This window comes from Telopea speciosissima, chromosome 3 (assembly GCF_018873765.1).
Source record: "Telopea speciosissima isolate NSW1024214 ecotype Mountain lineage chromosome 3, Tspe_v1, whole genome shotgun sequence".
NCBI classification, from domain to species: domain Eukaryota; kingdom Viridiplantae; phylum Streptophyta; class Magnoliopsida; order Proteales; family Proteaceae; genus Telopea; species Telopea speciosissima.
This window is the reverse complement of record NC_057918.1, coordinates 38,506,214-38,528,568: the sequence shown is the minus strand read 5'-3', so window position 1 is coordinate 38,528,568 and position 22,355 is coordinate 38,506,214. Positions and strand designations below refer to the sequence as shown.

Below are 22,355 nucleotides of genomic sequence, written 5' to 3'. Positions count from 1 at the left end.
TTTTTTATTGGACTGAAATTTTCAGTTCCATTTGAACTGCAATGTAATGGAACCAAGGTCATAGTTGCAGTCTAATTCATACCAACGTGGTTACAAATTTACAATTAAAAGCTCCCATTTACATTGGGCGTCGGGGTTCTCTACTGCGGAGCTAGCCCCTATTTCTGTGTGCACCTCAGATACAGCAAGGCGGCGAAAAAACTGCCTTACCCAAGCGCCTTACCTGAGCGGGGATAAGGTGATCTTTTCCACCTTACTATATGTAAGGCGCACGAAAATATGGGCAGCTCCGAAATAAAGGATCCAGATCCTTACATTTGATGTAGAAAACTAACACACAAAGAGAGAGGGAGGGAGAGAGAGAGAGAGAGAGGCGGCGAGGATTTAAACTCAAAATTCAAAGGAAGATAAATTTCAATAAGGGTAACAACGACTTCAAATCCACTCCAATCCAGGCATGCCAATATAAGAAGACCAAGTGGAAAAACTAAAAGAGATTTAAGAGTAAGAAAATCAAGAAGATGGAGAAAAAAAACAAAAGAATAGACTTTACAGACAATGGAAAGTCTTTTATGCGCCATATTTGGTGTTGTCGGTATAATTGCGTGTAAGCACCTCAGACATATAATCCTTTTCTCACATTCTTTCTCCGACCCTTTTCTTTCATATATATATATATTTTTATAATTAATAAAATACAATCAATCAATAATCTATGATGATCTCTACAACCAAGTCAAATGGTAGGGAGAGGGTGGTAGTGACATTTTTCACTTCTTCTTTACTCTTTAGTTTGGTGTAAGAAAGATTAACATTCTTCCACTTTGTCTCCCCCTTCCTTGCTGACCTTTACTTTTTTATGTTCTTTACTTCACTTGTTATATTGTAATATATGTAATAAGATATGGGTGGAGGGTTTCTATCTACTTTTTTTTTTTTTGTTTTTACCTTTAACCAATATTGCTTTTTTCTCATAGAAAAGGAATCATGTCTAGTTAGTTCTAATTCCTTAACCTATTCAATGGGTCCCTCACAGGTCCTATCAAAATGGACCCTTCATGTCTCTAAAGATATAATACTCTTTCAGGTTCCAGCTCAGATATGTTGCGTGAATTTGTAGATTGCAATATGTGGACTTTGCTTTCAGGGGTGGTGAACGTCCTTCCACTGGAAAACCAAACCCCACCATGTCAGCTGCCACCACCACTCCCTGTTTATATGGAGGAAGATAGAGAAGGTTTAAGAAGATAAAGTAAAGCAAAGCGTGTCTTTGGCCAACAACAACATAAGAATGGACCCTTTCCCTCTCTCTCTCTCTCTCTCTCTCTCTCTACCTTTGCTTGTTCAGCACACCTACAGTGTTCACAGTACTGGTTGGTCTCTTTTTTACATCATGACCCCCCATGCCGGTGCTTCTCCTAAAAAAGCTTTAAACCCAGATATAGTCAATATAGATAAAGAGATGCTTCTGTTTCATAGACTCATAGGCTGGTTAAGGGTGTTTCTGAAGCAAAACTAGGCCCAAACCATTGCTTTTCATACTTGCAGACTTGTCGTTTATATTACTTTCTGATCTTACCTGCCTAATGTCAACCGGATTATTATCCTCTCAGGTTTATTGTTCGATACAGTTATTCGGTTCCTCTCATAGGAGAGCAGAAATGATGATCTAACCTCCTGCTCAAACATATTGCTCAAGTAAGATTAAGTCGTCATTTTCGCTCTCTATAAAAGAAACCAGACCACTATACCGGACACGAAACCTGTTAAGTCGTCATTCCCACCCTTATAAGAGGAACCAGACCACCATACCGGACACAAAACCTGAGAGAAAAAAAATTCAATGGTCAACCTCTTAGGAGTTCTGACCTAAGAAAACCCTAATCATAATGGATCTAATTAGGGTTTTGATACCCAGTAACCCTACTCTATACTTTCTGTTTGTTTTTTCAATAATGGGTTTCTTCTGAACAACAAATATTTTGAAGGATTGTGGTCAACTTGTCATAAGAAATCACATCTAATTGACCTTGGCATCATAGCCAAAAAACAAAAAAAAAGAAAGAAAGAAAGAAAGGGTTCTATATGTGCATGAAAAATGAATTAAAAACAAAGTCTCTAGCGCATGTATAGCACGCTTGTTTAGACTTGTCTGGTACACCCCCACACTAGAGCAAAATGGAGTCTAGGGGAACACTGTTCTTGCTTTCGGTGGATAGAGCTAGATCAGAACATGAGAAAGAAGCTTGTCTCTATTTTGTCTGGGAATATATAAGATTACGTCTGATCTGATTTTTGACCTTGGTGATCCTCTCTTTATCACTTTTGTTTTTTTGTTTTCCTTTATTGATCTTCTAAAGGATCTATGTTCACTGGGTCACTTCATGTACAATCTTAATTGGGGCCAAACCAATTCAAAGGAACTGAAACAAAGATGTGATTAATTAAAATTTTGACCTAACCCAATATGAGTTGCTTAAGCTAAGCTAAAAGCAAACTGAGAAGAATTGAGAATTCTTGGGAGAGAGTTAATTCATTCCATGGGCCATGGAGGTAACCTATGAGATCTCACAGAAAATTCCTTAGGAATCTAAGTCCTCTCAGGTCCCCTGACCGCAGATCTTAGATTTGAATCTAACTCCTCTCAGGTTCCCTGTCCGGTCAACGTAGGTTCCACTTATAGGGGGTCAAAAATGACGACCTCACCCCTGCCCGAACACACTGCCCGGGTGGGGTGAGGTCGTCATTTTTGCCCTCTCTATGAGAGGAACCTACGAACCTGATCGAGCAAGGAACCTGAGGGGAGAAAAATTCCTTAGATTTATGGTGGGAGTAGCTCACTTTATGATTAAGTTTTATAGATATGTTATTCTTGTTACTAATTCAACTCATAGTTGACTTTCAACCCAATCAGACTCAACCACTTGCCTAAAATATGGAAAACTAAGGTAGAGTTTGCTATGCGTTCTAGGTTGATTTCGCATTCTTGCATGCTAAAAGTAGTTGTTTTTATCGTCCGAGAATGTGAAATCGATCTAGAATCTATTTCAAGAATGCATACCAAACACAGCCTAAAACTATAGATGTGTGGATAGCTTCTTTCCATGTGCTATCGTTGTGTGCTATACATGGTAGTTTAGTTGGCGATTGCGTTATGATGATCCTCTCATGTATCGCTCAAACCCTGTGTCATCATGTATCGGGCTTAATATTGACTCTAAGGAGGAGGGTTGATGTAGCCAATCCTGATATATGAAGGAATATATAGATTGATCACATGATAAATTTTAGGGTTTTAATCTATCGTATGACCCACCTTATATTGTATTATCTTCTTTAACTTTTATGGTGGGAGCAGTTCAGAAGTCGGACCCAATCAAATTCAACTACTTGCTTAAATTTGGATTAATTACTTATATGGCCCACCTTATATTGTATTATCTTCTTTAACGTTCATTGGTATAATAGTATTATTATTTTTTCAACAAAATTTTCAAACTATACCACGAAGTGTATAAAACTCCGTTTGGACTGAAACTTGACACAGAGTTGGGATAGATATGACCAAATTTCAGGCACATACGGTTTCGTGACAGTACATGTCATAAGGTTTCATGACAATACATGTCTTTTTGCTTAATTAAGTCCAAGAAAACTTGGAAATAACTAAGAAATACAAAAATTAAGCAACCTCGATCTCTATCCAACGATGAGAATTCTAATGAAACCAGACTCCAAGCGACACATCCAAAGCTGAAGATAAGTACTTTCCTTTTCCTAGCTAGAGCATTCCAGGTCCATCAGAAGTTGTTGGAGCCAATTTCGGAAATAATATTCAATGCATTATTGATATCTATTTTGGTCGTATTGGAGTCACAGCCTCAATGGAGATGACAAGAAGATTATAATGTCTGAACTTCATTTTCGAAATTTGATTGTAGAAGGGGAACTAATATATTCGTATTCGATGCTAATCATGGCCATGGAGTTTCTTCATTGACTTGGAATCATAGTTCTATTATTGGTGAACCTTGATCTCAGTTTTAATTCAGAAAATATTGTGGTGTTTCTTTGGCGGGGTGTTTCGCTTTCGAAATGCACGTAAATGGTTAAAAAATGCATACGTCAGCACCAAAAGCGTTTAAGCCTGAAGAGCTCACAGAGATCTTCGATTTGATATGTATTTCGCCCTATGCTGTTTCGTATCTCAAATCAAACCGGGTGGATTTCTGGGGGAAGTTTTGTACTTTCGTGGGTTAGGGTTTTCCTATATATTGTGGTTATCTCTTTAAGAGATGGGTGAGAGGATTAGTATTTTCTTCATAGAAATAGTGGTTTCAGATTATCGCTCGGCCGTGGATGTAGCCTTCCTTCTTGGGGGTGAACCACGTAAAATCATTGTCTTTTGTGCTTGATTTCTTTTTCTCTTTGTTTTCTTCTGCAGAATCGTCATTCTATTGCGTTGTTTTTCTAACAAGCTCTAGTTCATGATATATTGGTTCCGATATTGGTCATAGCCAATATTGATATGATATTGTTACATATCGGATGGTATCAGCTTAAATCGATCGAAAATTCAAAAAAGATTATTTTTTTGGCCAATACAAATGATACATATTGATATCGTATCGGTATCAGTCATAATTAATAATGATACCTATACCTAAAACAATACTTGGAATGGCTTAGTTCATCTTGCAACTTCTCATACCTTTTGGCTAAGATCTGGTGTAATATCTGTTCTTATCAGTTTAATATCTTGCAACTTCTTAGCGGATTCCTTTTGTGGTTGATTATCCCATGTTGATAGACTCGAGTTTCAGTTTAGGTTGTGGCCATTGGGAGAATAGTCCCACATCAGTTAGGATCCAGCTCCTCTCCAGTCTCTAGAGAGTGCGCAGGGGGCCATCACTGCGGTCAGGATGTGTGCATCACAGCCTAGTCGTTGGATGCCCCCCTACGCACTCTCTGGGCGCTGGACTCCCTAGAGAGGAGCTCAATGCCATCAGTTATCCCTAAAAGCCTTCTGTCACCTCATATACCTATGAATCCCTCCACCCACTGTTATTAGTTTTTTTGAGCATTTCAATGGTTTTGGCTGGCCAATGTCGATTCTTGTTCATTTGGGCTGGGCTAATAATGGGCAGCCTCCCATTGCTTTGTATGCGGATAAACCCATAGGCCATAATAAACCCAATTCCCATATACCTAATAATGGTATAAGCTCCAACATTTTAGCATGAGCTGACCTTCCACCTACATATGATCTTCATAGAACCATTATATTGAATTGGTACCAATTTTCTTACAATAGCAGTTTTTTTTTTTTTTTTTGGTACGATTCTTACAATAGTAGTAACACCATATAATGATAAACAAAATGTTGAGAAGGTGATCTAATGCATACTAGTTATAGTTAGGAAACTAATTTGATTTTCACATATCTCTTAAGGATAAAATAAATTAGATTTTAAGCCATTAATGCAAAAATATATTATATTTAATTCATAAGCTTGATGAAGTGTCTCTAAAAGAACCATTAAGATATGGTATATAAAGAACTTTATCGTTGCTTCAACGACCTCGCATCTCAACACTCTATATCTCAATTTTTGAGGTTTGTAACTATGTTCATAGAAATGAATTAGACTTAACCATGTAGAAATTAGGTGAAAGTTTTCCTCCATCGTAGATGGAGGAAAAGTACATCCATCTAGGATCATATTAATACTCCCTCCCATTGTTCTCGATGTTCATCCCAAAACACCCACATCCATGTGTGAAGGAATTCTTCCTTCGTCACAGGTGAACGAAAACTGGCTCCTATTAGGAATTACGTCGGTTACTACCCAAAAGTAGAAACTATGTAGGTGATAGAGTGGGGTGGTTAGCCAAACCTATATTCAGTTTTATATGCCATAGATCAGGCCCAAACCTAGCGTTTGGATCGAGTCAAATCAAAGAGCTGCTAGGGGAGATAAGAACATAAGAGCCACCTAATTTGGGATTTTCATCCTCTCAAGTGTGGTGCACCACACTTAAGAATCCAACTGTAAAAACATGGGCAGTGATGTCTTTTTATCTTTTCAAGTCTTGGGTGGATGATTGGATTCTTAAGTGTGCTCCATTGGATAGTGCACCGCACTTGAGAGGATAAACATCCCCTGATTTGTCATGCAAATGTTGGCTTTTGATTTTTCCTTTGAATTTTAAATAACTATGTTAGATGCCAAGAAAAGAAAAGATAAAAAAATATATATTGAGAAGAGAGATAGACACATAAACAATCACTATCATTTTGTGAAAACCAATAGAAAATATAGAAGCACCTACTATCGGAAGTGAAAAACCTTGGATTTAAGATACCTCAAAGAGCATGGAAGTCAATAATCATGCTAGCGAGTAGCAAGAGTGTGGGGACGTCTAATTTGCAATTATACTAGGTTTTTCTAAAATCTCAACCCAACCTAGCCTAGCCTGAGGTTGGGCTGGGATATCGCAGCCCATTCTAGCTCAGTTGCAAGCTCAAACCAATCCCGATTAGGTCCTGATTGGGTCCTGATTGGCTGTGATTGACCCTGGCAGTCCCTATTTTTGATATTTCAAGGCTAAGCAGGCCAGGGCCAGGCTGGCCTGATTGCCCCTATTTTCGACCATATGTATGATATCATTATAATATATATATATATAAATTATAATAAAGAAGAACATAGAGCAATAAATTCAATTACTAGTAATTTCAAAACAACAACAAACTACTACCCTAGACCTACTTTCCCAAACCTTCAATTAGAAGAAAGGGGTTCTTCCCATCAAGCAACATACCAAAGTGGTATCATCTATGAATGGAATATAGATGGTGCTTCTGATTACAATAGGATAAATAAACTACAAGAAATGACAATGGTAAGTAATGCTTACCGAATCAAAGAAACTTCTGACCAAGCCGTTGCTTCCCTAATAGTCTCAGGATTTACTGGACAATTAAAGAGGTGGTGGGATTATGTCTTAACAACTAACCATAAAAATGAAATTATGAACGCAGTCCAAACAACAGACAAAAGGATACCCATTTTATAAAATAACCAAACAATTGAAGATTCAGTAAACACCCTAATATTCAATATAGCAAGATATTTCTTAGGAAATCCATTAAGACTCAAGGATAGGACATCAGAACAATTAACCAATTTAAGCTGTAAAAAATTATAAGATTTCAGATGGTATAAAGATACCTTCATGACCAAAGTATTAACAAGGGAAGATGCTAATCTTCCTTATTGGAAAGAAAAATTCATTACAGGATTACCAAATCTGTTTTTTGAAAAAATAAAACAAAGGTTAAGAAAAGAAAAATGATAGAACAATATCTTATGATGATCTCACGTATGGAGATTTGATCAGTTTAGTTCATGAGGAAGGATTAGCTCTTTGTATAGATATTAGGCTAAGAAAATAAATCAGAAGAGAAAACAAGTTTTACAAAAAAGAATTAGGAGGATTCTGCGAATAATTTGGATTGGAGACCTTAAAATCTAAATCTTCTAAGGTCTATAAATCCAGCAAAAACTATAAGAAATATAAGCACATAGCATAAACAAGATTAATAAAAAAGGAAAACATTTAGAATACTTAAAGAAAGAAGTAGCTCATAAAAGAATAAAAGAAAGGTTAAAAGATAAATTAATACAACAACAAATAACAGGAATCCAGAAACAATTTGAACAAAATTTATGTTCTGATTCTCTGATGCATTTTGGCATAGAAAAAAACATATAATAAGACTCCCATATGAAAAGGAATTTTCTGAGAAAAATATACCCACTAAAGCAAGGCCAATACAAATGAATCAAGAATTATAAGAAACCTGCACAAAGGAGATTCAAGATCTCCTAGACAGAAAATTAATTATAAAAAACAAGTCTCCATGGAGCTGTGCAGCATCCTATGTCAACAAAAATGCTGAGATAGAAAGAGGAACACCAAGACTAGTTATAAATTACAAACCTTTAAACGATGGTTTACAATGGATAAGATATCCTATCCCTAACAAAAAAGATATACTCCAGAACGTTTACCAAGCAAAATTATTTTCTAAATTTGATATAAAGTCTGGGTTTTGGCAAATCCAAATCCATGAACAAGACAGGTACAAAACTGCATTTACCACTCATTTTGGACATTATGAATGGAATGTGATGCGCTTTGGATTAAAAATGTTCCAAGTGAATTTTAAAATATCATGAATGACATTTTAAACCCTTATGAGAATTATGCCATTGTATATATAGATGATGTTCTTATATTTTCAGAATCCATATAATAACATTTTAAACACCTGAAAAATTTCTACCAAGTAATGAAAAAAAAGCGAGTTAGTTCTTTCTTAAAAAAAATGGAATTATTCCAGACCAAAATCAGATTTTTAGGACATTATGTTCACTAAGGAACAATTATCCCCGTAGAAAGAACAATTGCTTTTGCCGACAAATTCTCAAATCAAATTATTGAAAATAAACAATTACAACGCTTTCTAGGAAGTCTAAATTATGTCAGAGACTTCATTCCATACATAAGCAAAATTTGTGAGCCTTTGTATTTGCGACTCAAAAAGAAGCCTCCCGCTTGGACAAATGATTAGACCAAAGCCGTTCAAAAAATAAACAATTAGTTAAAGAAATCCCTTGTCTTAACCTTGCAAATCCAGATCTACCAAAAGTAGTTGAAACAGATACTTCAGATGTAGGATATGGAGGAGTCCTAAAACAAGTAGACCAAGCAAAAGAACAATTAGTGCAATTTATGTTCGAAATTTGGAATTCTGCCCAAAGAAATTACAGTACAATTAAAAAGGAAGTATTGTCAATTGTTTTATGTATTCAAAAATTTCAAGGTGATTTGCTAAGTAAAACGGTTTTAGTATGTGTTGACTGTAGTGCTGCCAAACAAGTTTTGAAAAACGATGTTCAAAATATTACACCAAAATAGATTTTGTCAGATGGCAAGCCCTTTTATCAAGTTTTGATTTTGATATTGAATATATAAAAGGAGATACAAATTCTATTCCTGATTTTCTTACAGCAAATTCTTACAGGGCCATAAGTCCGTTTTCCTGATTAAAATGGCTCCTCCCAAGGAATCTTCATCCTCATCCTTCCAAATCAAGTTCAAGTCATCTTATTCTAAGACCCTACCCCTCAACCAACTTGCAAATACCCAATCAAAACAAGTAAGCAAGACTGTCCCTTTTTCTCAAGTCGTTGTAGGAGCTTTATCCCAGTCTATCACTAGACCAAATCCCTCTCCAACAACTCAGTCCTAAATGAAAAACAAATATTTTCGAAATTTTTTTTTCAAGATCTATTAACCCTTGATGACAGTTCACCAGAGGGTGCAATTCTACTGAAGAGATTGCAAAAAGAGTTTTCTACCAAGGATGACAGTACTATTCTCCAAATAATGCCAAGACCCAAGAATTCTACGAGTTTATTTTAGTAGACATAGATTCTATCATAATCAAGCAGAATTTTGATAAAGACTCATGCTACTGTCACTATTCTGAAGATTTTGACTCCCAAAGATTAGGCCACTCACCCTTTGTCACCCAAAAGATTTTCTCAAAAATTATCAATCCCAAGAGTTTCACTATTTTGATTATATTGATGCATGGCATCATGCATTTCTATATCAGAATATAAAAAATAGGCACTCATGGTTCTTTTGTTTTGACTATAAGTTTGCCAGTATGATCCTATTCTGGTTTTCAAAATGGTGGTCAGTCTTTGAGTCCATTGAAGAAATTTTACCAAAGTAGTCATGGAAGCCTTCGTGGTATTCTGCCAACATACCACTTAAGTCCCCGAATAACCTGATTTTCTACGTTTCTTCTTACATCATTGTCTTGCTTGGATAATGTATTGGGAATATGTGATTGAACAACAAGATACCTCTGATTGGAGTCTCTAAGTTCTCACTAGAGCATTTAATATTAAATGGTGGGATGGTTGCTACTTAAGCAAGTGTAGTTCACAGAAGCTATCATAAGAACCATAACAAGTCTAAAGCCCATGCAAAAGTTACCACCCTCAGAAAAATCAACTGATAGTAAAAGACTCTAGTTGAAAGCCCAACAAGCCCAAATTGAAGCCCAACTCGTAGAATTGGGACTAGAAGACGAAAAAGAAGAAGAGGGAGATCGTTTCAATATGGACTCTATTTCCCATTTTCTCCATCAAGGCCAATTTTCTCAAGACCCATATGAAGACTGTGATGATCTTCTCACATAGCAAGTGTTAGATAGATTGTAATAAGGGGTTTCAAAGCATTGAACAGTCATGACTATTGGAATAACCATGACTATTGGAATAGTCATGACCATTCCAGTGAATGGTTTCCAATGAATGATTTCCAATGAATTGATTCCAATGAATGGGGGTTCTAATGAATGGGTTTCCATTGAATGAGTTCCATTGAATGGGTTTTAGTGAATGGGTGCCAGTGGGTCTATATAAACCAAGGCAATTCAGCCATTCAATACAACATTTTTTTAGTTCTCTCTCTGTCTCTCTCTCTCTTGTAACCAGAATCTCTTTAGAATTCTAAGTTAGTTCTTTAGTGCTTTGTTGAATCCTGAGGGTGAATTTGCTTCAACCGTGTGGGGGCAAATATCTCCTTGTAGACAACAAGTTTGCGTTCAAAGCAGTTTATAGTTTCCTTCTCCAAATAGAATCTTATCTAACAAGAAGTTACTTCTTCAACAGTTAGATTCGTGACCAGAACCAAAGGAAAATCCATTCAAATGAAAGGTATTAGAGCAATGGCTCTGATACCATTAGAAAATTTCAGGAACAATAATAAATATGCTTTTAATATGCTTTTAATTTGATGAAACAAAATATAAAATAAAATGGTACCAGTAGAAAATAACGAAAAATAATAATAATAAGATGTTGTGTGCTGAATAAAATTTTTAATGAAATATGTAAGGGTATTATGGTAATATCTCTTTCTATGTTCTAATATAATCCTACTTATATTATGGCTCAGGCTATGAGGGGCAATCTAGTAATTAGTCCATATACCTAAACCCTAGTTTCCTTATAAATACTAGCTGGAGGCAGCAGCCTGGGTATTCCAAATTTAATACACATGATGTAATGCTTTAAGCAATCAGTGCTTAAACCCTAAACCCTAACAATCTTAAAGCATTAATTATTTTCTTTTCTCTACGATCGGCTTTGGTGTTTGGAATCACGGTTGTGGTTTTTCTACGATCGGCTTCGGTGGTCTTCATTCACGACTTTGGTTCCTTGTGCGATCTACAGAGGTGATCGAAATCACGACTTTGTCATAATCTTTGGATCCTTGTGCAATCTGCAGAGGTGATCAGAATCACGGCTTTGCCATACCGTTTGGTAATCCCAAAGCTTTTCATTGATTGCTTTTGATTTTTTTTTAAAAAAAAGTCAAAGCAATCAATGCTTTTGATTCTGATTTGATCGTTACTTTGAGAAGAAAAAAAAAGAAAAGTTTATCAAAAGACGTTGGCAGAAAGCCTTTAGTTTTGAAAAAAAAAAAAAAAAAAAAGTAGATCAAAAGACCTTGACAGAAAGCTTTTGATTTTGAAAAAAAAAAGAAAAAGAAGAAGAAGAAGACAAAAAACAAAAGCCTTTTGTCATTCTCTTGTCAAAGCCTTTTGGCGCCTGCACCTGTGCCAGCGCCAGCCAGCACAAGCGTGCACAACGTCGCTGCATCGTCGCGACCCTTCCTCTACCGCCGCTGCAACACGAGCCCACTATCATTGCACCGTTGTCATTCTGAGTTCTCCGCTAGGGTTTCAATTTGGCCGTCCTGTCTCCTAAATTCAGGGTTCTTCATAATCAGGTGTGATTGTTCCTTGGAGTATTTTTCTTTCATTTGAATTTTAACTTTTCCTGGGCATATAAACAAATCACATATAACAGAGAAACATGTTGTTCCAATTGAGATGATCAAATTGGAAAGCTTTAGTGGCTCTGAGTTCAGTTCTTGGAAAAAGAGGACTCATTTTGGACTGAAGTACCTCAATATTTTCTACACTATGGTAAATAATTTTTTTGATTGCACGAACCTAACTGAAGCCCAATGGATAGGTGATGAGGATTTTTGCAAAGACTACCTATTGAATTGCCTGTCAGATAGGCTGGCAGAGACCTATAGTAGATATAATGCAAAAGAGATTTGAGAAAACCTAGAGTCCCAATTCAAAAAAGAGGAGGAACTATCAAAGACCCACTTGGTTGATAAGTTCATGGATTTCAAGTTTCAAGAAGACAAGGAAATAACTCCTCAAGTAACAGACTTTGAAAACTTGAGAACAAAATTAAACCAAGAGAATATCGTTGTTGTTGATGCATTCTTAGTGGGTGCCATTATTTTCAAGTTACCATCTACCTGGCATTCCTTTAAAACTGAGATGTATAGGAAGATAGCACAAGTGGGGTTGGATGATCTCAAACGGTTCATTAGAATTGAAGATGAGAACAGAGCCAAGAACAACTTGGAGATGGTGAAACAACAACAGGCATCTGCCAATTTAGTTTCACAACCCAAGAAAAATCCTAGGAAGTCCAAGCCACTTAAGAAAGAACCCCAACAGTTGGAGGCCCAAAAGACTAATTTTAAAAAGAAGGGCAAGTGCCACAACTGTGGAAAGTGGGGTCACTATGCATCTGAGTGTAGGGGTCCTAAGAAAGAGAACACTGACACACCAAAGAAGGAAGTTCACATGATGGAGGACAAGACTGAGCCTACTAACTTTATTGTCATGGTTGGTAAGGGTAAGGGGTTGACCAGTACATCTTCAGATTGGTGGTTAGACTCTGGAGCGACTTGTCATGTTTGCAATAGCAATAACCTGCTAACTGATGTTGTTCAAGTAGCAGAGACTGTCACTGTTGCAAATGGAGACGTCATGGAAGTGGCTTAACAATGGACAACGAACTTGGTTCTATCATCAGGTAAAATACTTACTTTGAAAAATGTTAAAGTCTTTTCTAGTTTTGAAAAGAACTTAATTTCAATTGGAATTTTGCTTGATGCTGGCATGTCTATTACTTTTAATAGTGGTAGAGTAACACTGTCTGTTAATTCTTTCTATTTTGGATGTGCTTACAATTTGAATGGTATGTTTAGGTTGAGTTTAGCTAATGAGACAATAAACCAGGTTAACCATATTTCACTTGATCCCAAAGTACTATACTGTAGGTTAGGACATGTGAACTATAGAAAAATGTTCAAACTAACCAAAACTCATAATTTACCATTAGACACTTTAATTAGATTTAACAGATGTGAAGTGTTTGCTCAAACCAAAATAACTAAAAAATCTTTCAGATCGATTTCTAGGAGTACTCAACTTCTTGAACTTATACATTCTGACATTTATGACTTTAAAAGCTACACAACTAGAGGAGGTCGGAAGTATTTGATAACATTTATAGATAATTTTTCTAGATATTGTCATTTATACCTGTTAAAATCTAAAGATGAAGCATTTGAAAATTTTAAAATTTTTAAGAATAGGGTAGAAAATCAGTTGAACTTGAAAATTAAAAGATTTAGAAATGATAGGGGAGGGGAATACAAATTGACAGAGTTCAAGGAATTCTGTGTCTCTGCGGGCATAATTCTTTAAACTACTGCTCCTTACTCACCTCAATCAAATGACATAGCTAAAAGAAAGAACATGACGTTAACAGAGATGCTAAACTCTATGTTATTGATAGCTGGTATGCCGTCTTGCTATTGGGGAGAAGCAATGTTGATTGTAAATCACATTCTAAATAGACTACCATATTCAAAATTAAATTCTGCACCTTATAAACTATGGCGTTACCATCCCTATAGATATGACACTCTTAAGATTTGGGGTTGTATTGCTTATGTTAGGATACAAGACCCTTGGAGACCTAAGGTGGGAACTAGAACAAATACTTGTGTGTATCTAGGTTGTACAAAAGACAGTACTGCAGACCGATTTTTTGATCTATCAACCAATGTGGTGATAGAATTTAGGGATGCTATATTCTTTGAAGATAAATTTCTCAGAGATAAAGGCATGACCTTGCCTAGTCTGACATAAATGGTTATAGAATCACCCATGGATACTGAACCAATTGTTTCTGACACTCAACCCACAATGGTTACTGAATCAGAGTCTAGAAGAGTATCTACTAGAGATAGAGTACCCAAAGATTTTGGTGAGGATTTTATGACCTACCATCTAGAGGCTGATCTATCCACCTATAAGGAAGCGATGAGATCTAGGGATTCACTACTATGGAAACAAGCCATTGATGAGGAAATGAGCTCTTTAATGCAGAATGAGACTTGACACCTTGCTGATCTGCCTAGAGGGGCTAAGTCAATAGGATGTAAGTGGGTACTGAAGAAGAAACTTAATCTGGACGGGTCTATAGCTAGGTATAAAGCACGGTTAGTAGCTAAGGGCTATACCCAGGTATGTGGGATAGATTATTTTGACATCTACTCCCCGGTCTGCCATTTGGCAACCATAAGGATTGTTCTTGCCATAGCTTCTATTGAGCACTATGTTGTGCATCAAATGGATGTAAAAATGACTTTCCTAAATGAAGACCTAACAGAAGAAATCTACATGAACCAACCTGAAGGGTTTGTCATGGAAGATTCTGAAAAGAGAGTTTGTAAATTAAACAAATCTCTCTATGGTCTTAAACAAGCACCTAAATTGCGGCATGAGAAGTTTGACAAGACAGTAAAGAGCCTTAGTTTTCAGACCAGCAATTCGAATAAGTGTCTTTATTTTTTGTCTAAGTCAAACAAGGTCGCGATTATTTGTTTGTATGTAGACGACATGCTGATTCTAGGTTCTGATCTCTCTGTAGTGAGTGACATTAAAGAAACCTTGTCCAAAGAATTCGACATGAAAGATCTTGGTGTGGTAGACACCATTCTTGGAATGAGAGTAAGCGTCAGTGAGCAAGGGATCAACCTTAGTCAGTCTCATTATATTGAGAAGCTACTTTCTAATTGGGGATACAATGATTGTAAATCGATTGAGACGCCCTATGACTATAATAAACGGTTGAAACCTAACCCAGGTGACACCGTGAATCAGTTAGAATATTCTAAACTGATTGGTAGTCTCATGTTTGCAATGAGTTGCACTAGGTCAGACATAGCCTTTACGGTAGACATGTTGAGTCATTTCACTAGTAATCTTGGAAAAGAGCATTTGGATGCCCTGACGAGGCTGATGAGATACCTTAAGGGTACTCTAGGTTATACTAAACATCCTCCAACTTTGAAAGAATATTCTGATGCATCTCGGTGCTCAGATTTGGGAGACAGTAGATCCACCAGTGATTATGTATTTACACTAGGAGGAGCAGTTGTGGCATGGAAGTCCAAAGGACAAACTGGTAATGCTCTGTCATCTATAGAATCAGAACTTTATGCTCTAGCTTCTGTGGGAGATGAAGCAGAGTGGATAAATGATTTGATCATGGATATTTCATTGAGGAGTTTAAAGTTAAACTCTATATCTATATTCTGTGATAAGCTAGCAACAAAGACGATAGTGAATAACTCACTCTTTAATGGTAAGAGGAGACACATCAGGCTGAAACAGGCCATGCTGAATTATCGAACAGAATAAGGGATTATCACTTTGATTAATGTGAAATCAAAGGATAATACAACAGATGCCCTTACAAAGGGATTGAACAAAGATCAAACATTCAAAACTACGGGGGAGATGGGGTTAAAGACCACTTAGTCAGGTCTTAACCTAACCCAATATTATTTTAAATTATTCGAATCTCATTTAACCTTGTAAAGCATTCGGGACAGTTTACATGTTTCAGATAACTTAGTTAGGTTATTAAGTATGGGGGTTTGTGAAACCATTCCAAACTTGATGGTGTAGCATATTTTTCATATGAAGTTTCCTTACTTCGTTATTCCACAAACGACTATGGAAAATGTCTGATATGTTTCAATGATATTGTGCTAGTCTTTATGTCATTCCAAATTTGATGACATGTCTTTTATAGTATGATGTACCATTCCAGATTTGATGATACAACATAAATCTATGACTGATATGACGAACACAGTATTCCAAATGGAAACATGATATAGTCTTTGTGATAGAGACTATATAGGATCGAGTTCTTATAAAAAAACTTGATGATGATGCTTACTGTTTGTTTTTTGATTTACCTTCAGCCATATATGGAATGTACTAAGTCCTCATTGTTGAACTAGATACTATTGTGCAAATGATTGAATTCATGTTATCTTATGAACTTCATATTTAACAAATTACAGAGAATGACGAAGATGGAGGAGAACAGTTGAACCTGGATCTCGATGAGGATGACTTACTTGATGAGTAAAGTCACATGGATTGCAAGGACTTTTCTTTATTTCTTTTGGTTTAGCCACTTGCATGTGGAACTTCGAATTTGTTGTTGGGTTTAGTTTTGATCTAAAACCCTAGTTTTATTTCTTGAAGTTTACTTATTTGATTCATTGAATTGTTGATATTCAACTTATTCAATTTATTTTGATTCAATTACTGATTGAACAATGGTTTCTATTCATGTGTGGTGGATATATGTAGAACATAGGAGGAGATTGTAAGGTATTATGGTAATATCTCTTTATATGTTCTAATATAATTCTACTTGTATTATGGCTCAGGCTGTGAGGAGCAATTTAGTAATTAGCCCATCTGACCTAAACCCTAGTTTTCCTATAAATACTAGCTGTAGGCAGCAGCCTGAGTATTCCAAACTTGATACACAGGGTGTAACGCTTTAAGCAACCAATGCTTAAACCCTAAACCCTAACAAAATATATACTTGATCTTACAAAGAGAACTTGAATCATAAACTTGGAGAACAGACTTGATTACAGTACTTGGTAATAGGACATAAAAGACTTGATGATTTACAGGAACTTGACGATGGAATACAAACTTGAGGATATAATAAGAAACTTGAAGAACACTTGGATGCTTAGAGTAAAGATAAGAGAACTGCTTCTTGACTCATAGACTTACAAACTCAAAATGAGAAAAACTGAAAATTGAAAGGGTTGTGCTTTGAGAATTTAGATCTGAGTCTTTCCAAAGTTCGATGTCGTCCTTCTTGGGATCTCCTGTATTTATATATGGAAGGAGATCCTATTTGCTCCTTGAGAACTGCTGATGGCTTCATAAATTTTGGTTTTTTGCTAAAAGAATGTTGCAGGGTGTCAACTCTTCTTCAGGAATCTTGCACGGGGGGGTGTCTTCTTCAGGAACCTTGCAGGTTGGTGTCAAATCTCCTTCTTTTCCTTCGGCTTTTGGGTTTGCTTTTTCTGTTCATGATATGAGAATTTGCCGGTCCAATAAGTGACTTTGATTTGGAATCTTCTACGATTTCTATGTTGGTCCAATAGATGATCTTGGATTGGTATCTTCTAGGATCGCACCTAGCCATTCCATGTGTCATGGACACTGTTTCCTCATTGGTTTGATCCAAAGATTTTACCATATTAGAGTGGGTCCGGTAGTGGATTGACTAACTAAATCATGAGTTAGTAATAGGAACACTTCTTTTTGCCAAGTGTTTTTTGATTCTTTTTTTTTTAAAGTAATTTACTTACTTTGTGTTTATATATCATATCATACTATCATACTATTATATAAAAGCACGTTGTGGCAAATCTTTCAGTTACCTATTCTGCCCTTCATTCTTATCTAAAATTCCACTCTTCAAATCTTAATCTTTATGTCATTCTTTCTTATAATTTCATAATCTTAGGACCCTTAGTATTAATTACTATTTTTAATTAATATTAATATTTATTATTATTTAAAGCAAATCTTTCAATTACCACTTTTATCCTTCATTCTTATCTAAAATTCCAATTTTCTATTCTTAATCTATAGGTCATTCCTTTTTATAATTTCTTAATCTTGGGTATCCTTAGTATTAATAATTATTTTTAATTAATAATATTTATTATTATTTAAATTTAAAAATGTTCATTTTTATGTTTGTTTTTAATTAAAATTCACGGTTTCAAAATTGAAAAAAGGGTAAAGCTGTTTGTAACCAAGGTGGATACGATGGACTGTTGTAACCAATTTTTATTTTCCATTTTTACCCTTAATTATATTTTCTCTCTTTTATTCGATTAACTTTTTTGTACATTCACTCTCCTTCACCCGTCTGGCCTTCCTTTTCCTTCTCCTCCCTCACCAGCTACGATTCTGATTTATTGATCATCGTCTATCAATGGTTTGAATCGGAGCTCCGAGCAAAGCTGTGCGGAGAGTTGATCAGTTAGGTGAATGCCTTAAACCTCACCTCTGAAACGCAAGGAAACATTGTGATTGGAGGCAGAATTAGAGCTATCTTGTTTTTTGTTCATAGCCCATGGAACGCGTGAGATCAGAATACATGAGGGGCTAGTGAGACCTGTAATCAGGAAAAAAATAGTTGATCTAGGAGGAAAAATCCTAATTCAAAATTGGCTGAATGAAGTTTCTTTTTTGCGTTTTGGAAGGGGAGGGGTGGAGAGGACAACGGTGAAGAGTAGGTAAAAAATGGTAGTAGGAACCTTCCGACGAAGAAAGCAAGGGGAAAATGGAAGCAAAAATGTATCTGTAGGCAACCAAGATTCGTAGACTCATTCCCTCCCTAGTTGCAAGCTTATAGAATACATTGAGCCTCACAAAGACGGATTGAATTGGCACTCGCCATCGCTGGTTCCAACCATGAAGAAAGCTGCAGAGATCATGAGCCATACGTATATGTGTATAGCACCATTGAGACAATTAAAATGAAGAAAGAAAACCTTTCTCATTCTTAGCTACAAGACCGATTCGAGATGCAAAATCGTCTTTATTTTGGCTTTGAACAGAGATCGAAAATGAGGGAGGCTGAGTGAACAAGCAAGAAGATCGAAAATGTTCTCGTTGTATCACTTTGTTTTGGCTTTGAACATAGATAAAATGCAGGGGCAGAGTGATATTTTTAACAAACATGTGGAGAGAGAGACGCTTGCTGAATATATAACCCAATTAATGGTGCACCGGGCCTCAATATGGGCCACCTCAACTCGATTTTCATGGAAAGTGGGGAGAAGCTGGGAAATTGCAAGGGCAGCAGGGGTAAGGGGTGGGGAGATGTTGGAGACAGAGAGTAAGGATGGGGGCAGAGTCGCCAGTTGCCCTGGCGCCCCACTGGTACTGCAGAGGATTTTAGTGGCAGAGGGGGAAGGGAGAATCCGGACGGGAGGGACAGGAAGGAACGGTGAAATCACATCAATACCCCTCTTAATATGTTGCCATGTTGTCGTATGGAGGGCAAAAAAAATTCCAGTTACAACATCTGTTTGTAACCTAGCAGGTTAAAAACAGACGCACCCTTGAAAAAAAATGGGAGAAAAAGTATATATAAAATTATATCTATCTATATATATCTCTATCTATCTCTCTATCACTATTTACAACGTAACAAAGGTATACAAGTGCATATATTATTGAGTAAATTCTGATTTCGTTAGTTCCACTTTCTAATATCTCTACTTAGAATCCACGTATGGTCACACGTGCATTTGCTTACTAGTATATATATACAGAGAGAGAGAGAGAGAGAGAGAGAGAGTTTCCCTTCATCCATAGAGAGGATGGTTCACCCACCATCCTAGGGTTTACAAACCCCTCTTAGGGTTTTTGTATGTCCCAAAATACACACCCGATACCCATTCCCACCCTCTCTCGCCCCTTGGGATCCCATTCACCATTGGTGGAGGGAAACTCAGTCCTATATTATATAATTATATATTTTTATGTTATAAAAAAGAAGGGAAGCAGTTTTCTGTACGAGAGTGTGGCCTATGCCCGCACTCCCATGTGTCTATCTCTCTCCTCCTTAAATCAAGGGGGCAGAAGTGTCTTTGCACTTCTGGACAAAGATATTTTTCCCAAAAAAAAAATGATATATTTTTAGATGTTTATATATACAGGGTCGGGCAGACCAAGGCTTTAGCTAGGGGTGTAAATGAATAGCCGAAATCCGTTTCCGTATCCGTTTAGCACTATCCGAATCTGTCCGAAAGCTAAACGGATGCGGATACGGATAGGCTATAGCTATCCGAAAAGCTATATTTACATGTAAACGGATAAAATATCCGATCCGTATTTGTGTCCGTATCCGTTTAGCACTATCTGAATCCGTTCGATAGCTAATCGGATGCGGATGCAGATATAGCACTATTCGAGCCGAATTCGATCCGTTTATAGCCCTAGCCTTAGCCTAGGCTTGGCTCGATCTGATTCTGGGTCTGGGATTCTCGGCCTTAGCCCAACCCAGGTCCTCTTGAATCTTTATCCCCTCTAGTTCTCTGCCCGGCCCAGTTCCCCAGTTCCTCTAACAGGGGGCTGGAATGACCACCCTACCCCTGCCCAAACACTCTACTTAGGTGGGGTCCACCACCCCCTATTAGTGGAACTGGGGAACTGGGGGCCGGACAGGGAACTGGAGGAGATAATTTTTCGGTCCTCTCAAGCTTAGGTTGGGCTTGGACTCAAAGGGCCAAACTTGCATTCGTAGGTATGTCATTTCGTTTAAAGGAAGTGAGATTTAGACAGAGAGAGAGAAAAGAATCTTCCCAGAAAGAAAAAAAAAATGGGTAAAGTACACGTACCCCCTGTAATGCACCCAATATTCCTCGTATCTCCCTAAGCTTCTGATAAGTCCACGTACCACCCCTCAATTCCACGTACCACCCATGCTTTACCCCCCTAATGCCATTTAAGTCCACACCAAGTGTTAAATGCTATAAAATGACCAAACTACCCTTTCTATCTTTTCTAAAATTTTAAAAGACCTAATTGCCCTGACCTATTTGCTAAAATTTGAAAATACAAAATGCCCTCATCTTCCCCAAATCATTATCTTCTTTTACACACCCACCACATCTTCTTTTACACACCCACCACCACCACCACCACCACCACCGAGAAACCCCACCTCCGGCACCACCAACCACCTCCAGCACCACCTCCATTGCAGAAATTCTGGGATCCGCCACTTCCGTTGGATTGTGACGTCGACGGTGTCGGAACGATCCAAGAATTTCTGCAACGAGATCTCGCCCGAGTTCAACAACCTCACCAGGTTGGGGACTCTCTATTTGGAATACAATCAACTCACTGGTTCGATTCTTGATCTACCAAAGCTTCTCAGTCTTGATCAGTTTAATGTTTTGTATAATCACTTGAACGGTTCAATCCCCTCGAGTCTGAGAGGCAAGAGTGCTGAAGCATTCCTCGGGAATTCCCTGTGTGGAGGGTCACTCCTTGCGTGCATAGATTCGGTGGGATCGGACCGCTTAGAGAGTTAGAAGAAATGTCAAGCCTCTGTAACTTTGCATTTGAACCGAGCTTGTGTGGGAGACTCCCAGTGAGAGAATTGTTCCAAAGGAGTAAAGATTCGAGCTTTGGAAGCTCACCGATTCCGACAGGGATTTCGCCGGTTAAGTTGTTGTCCATTAAGCCCAACCAAATCAGCTCCTTCAATGTAGAAAGCCCGTCCGGAATCGAGCCTGATAGGAGATTATTTGATAAATAAAAAACTTTCAGAACTCCCAAATCGGTAAAACTCACCGGAATTTCACCAATAAACCTGTTACCAAAGAGAAACAGAGACTTGAGCAGTGTTAAGTTCCCAAGCTCGGATGGTAGATAACCAGAGAGATTCGAAGTAGAAATGTCGAGGTATCTGAGATTAGATAAAAGGCCGAACTCCACTGGAACCCCACCAGAGAACACATTGTAACCGATCTCCAAGTATTCAAGCTGAGTCAAAAAACACAACTCAGGTGGAATCGGTCCCTGCAAATAATTTCCCGATAAATGTAGAAACTTCAACCTCGATAAACCGCCATAACGTGCCGGAATGCTACCTTGGAAGAAGCTCCCACCAAGGTTGAGCACTTGGAGAAACCGAAGCCTAACGATTTCCTGTGGCAACTGACCCGTGAAACTGTTGCTGAAAGTGTTAAAAACAGTTAAAAATCTGAGCTTGGAAATCCCTGGAGGGAAAATGGAACTAAAATTGTTGCGGCTAATGTCGAGAATCCTGAGCTTAGATAATTAAAAAATGACGGTTGGAAAAGCTCCATCAAAGGCATTCCCGCTGAGGTTTAGGTTGTTCAACACAGACAAAAATCGAATTTCAGAGAGGATTATTCCAGAGAGGTTTCGGTGAGAAAGATCAAGAGAAGTGAGTTGGGAGGTGTCATGGTCACATACAATACCCGACCAGGAACAC

The 22,355-nt window shown here is 37.4% G+C and overlaps 1 protein-coding gene across 1 annotated transcript; it reads right to left on the bottom strand.

Moving 5' to 3' along the window:
• Window positions 1–1,042: 1,042 nt before the first annotated feature.
• LOC122655158 (leucine-rich repeat receptor-like protein kinase TDR) lies at window positions 1,043–22,215 on the bottom strand. Its single transcript, XM_043849380.1, has 5 exons — window positions 22,190–22,215; window positions 21,689–22,073; window positions 1,580–1,677; window positions 1,358–1,418; window positions 1,043–1,210 (listed from the first exon to the last, which is right to left on the bottom strand). Exons 1-5 carry the CDS (start codon window positions 22,213–22,215, stop codon window positions 1,043–1,045), a joined length of 738 nt encoding a protein of 245 aa, XP_043705315.1.
• Window positions 22,216–22,355: the final 140 nt, after the last annotated feature.

Bases quoted from the DNA above. Each gene is read 5' to 3' on its own strand.
- LOC122655158 (XM_043849380.1), bottom strand. From the start codon at position 22,215: ATGCCTTTGATGGAGCTTTTCCAACC. The intron at 1,678-21,688 runs GTGAGTTTTACC...ATGTTTGAGCAG, and splicing joins GGTTTATTGGTGAAATTCCG to GAGGTTAGATCATCATTTCT. The intron at 1,419-1,579 runs GTAAGATCAGAA...AAGCTTTTTTAG, and splicing joins ATCCGGTTGACATTAGGCAG to GAGAAGCACCGGCATGGGGG.